The 5190-nt window shown below is 25.9% G+C and overlaps 2 protein-coding genes across 2 annotated transcripts; both read left to right on the top strand.

The window, feature by feature from the left end:
- The first annotated feature begins 25 nt into the window (after positions 1-25).
- Chro.30136 (hypothetical protein) lies at positions 26-1759 on the top strand. Its single annotated transcript, XM_660487.1, has 1 exon — positions 26-1759. The coding sequence occupies one exon, from the start codon at positions 26-28 to the stop codon at positions 1757-1759; it is 1734 nt and encodes a 577-aa protein (XP_665579.1).
- Positions 1760-2162: 403 nt separating this feature from the next.
- On the top strand, positions 2163-2756 carry Chro.30137 (hypothetical protein). The annotated part of the gene is made up of 1 exon (XM_660486.1): positions 2163-2756. One exon carries the CDS (start codon positions 2163-2165, stop codon positions 2754-2756), a length of 594 nt encoding a protein of 197 aa, XP_665578.1.
- The last annotated feature ends 2434 nt before the right edge of the window (positions 2757-5190 follow it).

Here is a 5190-nt window from a genome sequence, read left to right as displayed (position 1 = left end):
CGGGATTGAGGATGAAGATGAGTTAATGAAAAACAAAGTTTTTAGGAATGTGTTTACAGAATTCACTGTTGATGAGTATGAAGAATTTCTTTTAAGTAATGGAAGATACGATATATTGGCAATTCTACTAGCTTACAATTCTTCTTACTTGAGATCTCTAGAGATTTTAGAAAATATGGTAAACTCTTCAGACAAGAGTTCTTTGGAGGCATATTCAAGCAATAATTCGAATTTTATTAATATTTATTTGATAATTTTTCAAGTATTATTGCATTTATGTAACTCAGAGATTACTCCAATACATATTCAAGCTAACTTATTAAAACGATATTCAAGATTTATTCTTGATAAGTTTGACATTTGTCCAATAGATCGTTTATTTACTTTAAAACCCGTTGATAAGTTTCCGCTTACAATAGACGAGATACTTGGATTATTTAATTTATTGCCAACAATAGCTTCAAATCGCCTAACTAAATCTTATTTGGAGACGATAATAGCAACTCAAGGTGATAATATAGAATTGAAACATAAAATAAATTTGATTGAGATTTATATTAATGATATATCAGCAAACATTGAAACTGGCATTAATAATTTAATTGGAGATGGATCAAGTTATATTAATCTTTTTAATGATAATTTTAGACCTTCCAAGCTGGCCATTATGCTTGAAGATCTAGAAGATTTTGATACTGAGATTCTAGTAAAACACATTTCTTTTAACAGTCATTTTAAATATAAAGTTCATGATAACATTATTATTGAGTACATAATAATTTTATTCAGAAGTAACAGACATGATCAAGCTTTAAATTATATAATTAATGTTTTGGAAAATATTGAATTGGCAGAAATTTATACTTTGGCTCAAATTTATCATAATAAATATGCTATTCAATCCGATAATATGAATTTAAAAGTTAATGCAATAGAAAAATCAGAATTTGAGATATCCTTTCAAAATTACCAGCAAAACAATTTAATTAAAGATAGTAAACAAGTATATCGTAAATTAAAATTTTTTACAGAATTTAAACTTTGGAAGATTTTCAAGGACGAATACTCCAACATTTCGAGTCCAATACAACAAAATAATACGGGGGATTTAGAAATGAATTCTTGGCTTGAAATTCTGGATATTTCTCATAATGAGTTATCACTAATTTCAGAAGAATATAATAAAGTTAAAGATATTAACGAGCAGAGTAGTTACATGAAATTGATAAATAAGTTAACATCTTTAAATAGAGATAGAAATCTTCAAAACATTTATAGTTATGGTTCAATGGATTCTAATGGAGAAATAATGGTTTTAGTGAAAATCTTGATAGAGTCTTGGAGGTCTTGTATACAAGACAAATCTATCGAAAAGGCAGAAAAACTTCAAAATTCAACAATTAATATCTTAAACAAATATTCATTTCATCCCGATATATCCATTGGAAATATTCTTCAAGTTATTCCAGAAGAATGGCCTTTATTAAAGATGATAAATTTCTTAAAGAATAGTCTTGTATCATCAATACACAATCAAACAAGTAAATCAATTTCAACAAATTTATCTGCAATTTCTTTTCTAAGATTATACGAAAAATGGTCAAATACTCGATCTAACCATGTCACAATTACTCAAGATATGATTTGCCATGTGTGCTCACTAAAATTGGGTAATAAACCCTGTGCTCTATATCCAAACGGTTCATGCGTTCATACTCATTGTTTATCTAACGAATATTATTCATTCAACTCTTATTAATTCCAAAAAAAAAAAAAGAGAAAACCCCCTTCCTCTGCAGTAAATAATTCTCGAAAGTAAAACTTCCACAAATATATTAATTCAAATAATTTTGATCATATTACGTGTTTCCACGTAATTATGCATGTATGCATGCAAATTATAAAAAGGTATTATTTTTTTTATTCAGGGTTTGGCGCCATTAAAATATTAAATAAATCTGGATTATTAAATATGGAATATGTATTGGAAGAAAGAGGGAAAATAAATAAATAAAGCAAGACAAAGGAAAAGAGGATGGAGATGATAATAAAAGTTTGGTATTCAGATTATTTATTAAAGTTTTTTGTTATTATATAGTTTTTGCCAAATTAATCTGAAGCAATATATATCTGTTATTTATTTATAGGAAAGAAGAGTAAAAATGAGTGGCGTAAATAGTTTAGGAAGAAAGGTGTGGGACAAGGAGTTTTATAGCAAGAGTAAAGAGGAGAGGGATCGGATAAGGAGCCTTGAGAATGCGGAGCACGAAAAAAAGCTTGAAAAAAAGGAGGAAATTTCTGAAGAGGGTGCAAAGAAAATGAGGGAGATATACTTGGATATATCAAAAAATGTTGGATTATCGAAGAGTCATACATCTGGTGATGATATAAGAAAAAATATTTCAGGATATTGGTGTGAAGTTTGTAATCTAGGTTTTAACGATTCCCACTCCTGGATACGTCATTTAAATAGTCAAAGTCATAATCAGAAGATGGGAACTTCCTTATATGTAGAGAAGAAATCACTTGAGTCTGTAAAAAGGCGACTTTCTGAGTTAATTCATGATTATGATCATGGATTAGGAATATTTAGTAAACATAATAAAAACGAAAGTAAAAATGGAGTTTACAGACAAGGAATAAAAGGAGGAAATAAGGTAAAGGATAAAGATAGGGTATCAGAAGAGGAAAATATGTCGGAAGATGAAACTAAGAATCAAATGCTCCAATACAACTTCCCATCAAGCTTCTCATAAGAATTTATGTTCCTATTTTTTGAAATATTATAAGGCAAGAACAATGTTATTATTATTGTTATTGCTGGCACTATAGCTTTTACTCGCAATTGAATTGCTTTTTAATAAGTTCAAAAGATTTATTCCATTTCCGAATATAGTGTTAAATAAGTTAGCAAAAGCTATAATAAAAATTAATGAAACCAAGCAACCAAGGATAAGTGTATATTTAATATTTTTCCACCAAAACCTATTCTTAACTTTGATAGAATCTTGTAGGAATGATTCTGTCTCGTCTTCAAGAACTTCAGCTTGTCCATCTAATGCTTGAAGAATTCCCTTTAAAATATTACACAATTTTTAAGTTATAATAAAAAGAAAGAATATTTAACTTACTCTGTTGTTTAACAGAATTTGGATGTTATTTTGTATTGTACCCGCAATTTCTTTTGCTGAATCTTCTAACTGAACAATCTTGTCAAAGTTCTCAAAGTCATCATATTGTGAAACAAGACTTTTAATATCTTCTTTAAAGTTTTTAATCCCATTCAGCTCGTTTATTTTATTTGGCATATTTTCACTTATTCTTTCAATTCTCAAAGTAGATTTGTTTAATTCTCTTAAATATGAGTAAATTAACCTTTCTGGATATTTCTCATTCTTACAGCATACTGAATATGCAATTTTTCCCTTATCTAAAGGAGGTATCCATATATAAAGTTTCCACTCTATTTCTTCAAATTTTATATTCCTTTCAATTCTTGGATTTAATATCTGAATATTATTATTTTTATTTAATTCATCTATAAAAATCTCGTTAATCTTTATTTTAAATAATGTTTTTCATCCTTTTCCCTAGTCCCAAATATACCAAACATAAAATTAATTATTTATGTTTTCTTCTCTTTTTTTCCTCCTTTTATTTTTGAATAATATAATTCAATATATTACTAAACTTACCTTATCCTTAAGTGAACTTGAGATTCTATCAAACCAGGAAAAAATAATAATACTTTTATTAATGGATCCAATTCCTGTAAAGATTAGGTTCTTGTTTCGTGTAGGGAAAGTCTTTAAACCAAGCATTCTTTTATTTTTTTTCTTTAGTCTAAATATTATTTATTTTGTTATTTTATATCAAAAACATTTTTTTTCAATAATTGATGTATTAATAAGCAATAATTATCCCACATCATTTTGCATGCAAAAGTCCCTTTTCAATAATATATTTATATATACGTAATATACATATTGCAAATCTTGCTTTAAATTTATTCAATTTTTCTAAAATAAATATATTTTAACAATTTATTTCCTAATCTAGAAATTCACAATTTCTAAACCAGTCAAATCAGACACNATAATTCACATAAAAGAAAAATGGTAATTTCTACCGCCTAATATTTATCATTCATTGGATATAATCCACATTCTATTCAGAATATTTTTAATACATGTAAAAGGAAAAGGCGGGCATTTCATGCATTTAATTTAATTAAAATAATTTTTATAGCAATTAATAATTACGTGAGAAAAAAAATTTGGAAATAAATAAATACAAATAAAATAATAAATTAAAAAGTAAAATAATTAGTAAATAATATAATAAGAAAATATCAAGGAAAATAATTATTAATGATAGAGAAGGAAGTGAAAAAAGAAACAAGGTCTAAAGAGGAGATTATAGAAAGCATATTAAAATTACAGAATGAAATATCAGGTAGGTTTTAGAAATATACAACAGAAATAATATACAAACAAATAAGTAATTTAATATATAAAAACAAATTTAATAACTAAATATTTTTTCTTTTGTAGAATTAAAATCAAATTTAGACAAATTAGAATCTGATAATAAGTTGTTAAATGAAGAAAATGCTATATTAGAAAACCAGTTAAAGACTTAATTTGAACAAATTGATTAAAGTATAATTATTATAAGTAGAATATTGGAAACTAAAGATATAAAAAGAAAATAATCAAACTATTTTTTTTTTTTTTCTTTCAATTTAATTTAATTTTAATTATTGTAGGAAATAGGTACAACTAATAGTCCATTTTTTGACTCTTTAATAGAATTCCATCTACCAAGTCTATGTTCTTGTCCAATAGCAGCAACAATAAGCTTGTCAGAAACAGAAATATCATTAACAAATCCAGAGATTTTGATGGAATTTATAAGAGAGATATTATTATTTTGATTTGACCATTTCCAAGCTTTAATTTCTTGATCATCACTACCAGTGAAAAATAAATCAGTAAAAGGAATACTTTTAATAGAATAAATACCTCCTTTATGTAGATCATTACTAGTAAATAAAGGCTTCTTTTTAAATTGTGACCATATATGTATAGTACCATCTTGTTGACCAGTTATATAATTAACATTATTTAAACAAGATACAGAATCAATAGGAGATTCAATATTTTTGGATAAATCATTGTTGTTATTATT

The sequence above is a fragment of the Cryptosporidium hominis genome, assembly GCF_000006425.1.
Source record: "Cryptosporidium hominis TU502 chromosome 3 CHRO013075, whole genome shotgun sequence".
NCBI lineage: Eukaryota > Apicomplexa > Conoidasida > Eucoccidiorida > Cryptosporidiidae > Cryptosporidium > Cryptosporidium hominis.
The sequence above is the reverse complement of the archived record's forward strand: the minus strand, read 5'-3'. Positions and strand labels throughout refer to the sequence as shown.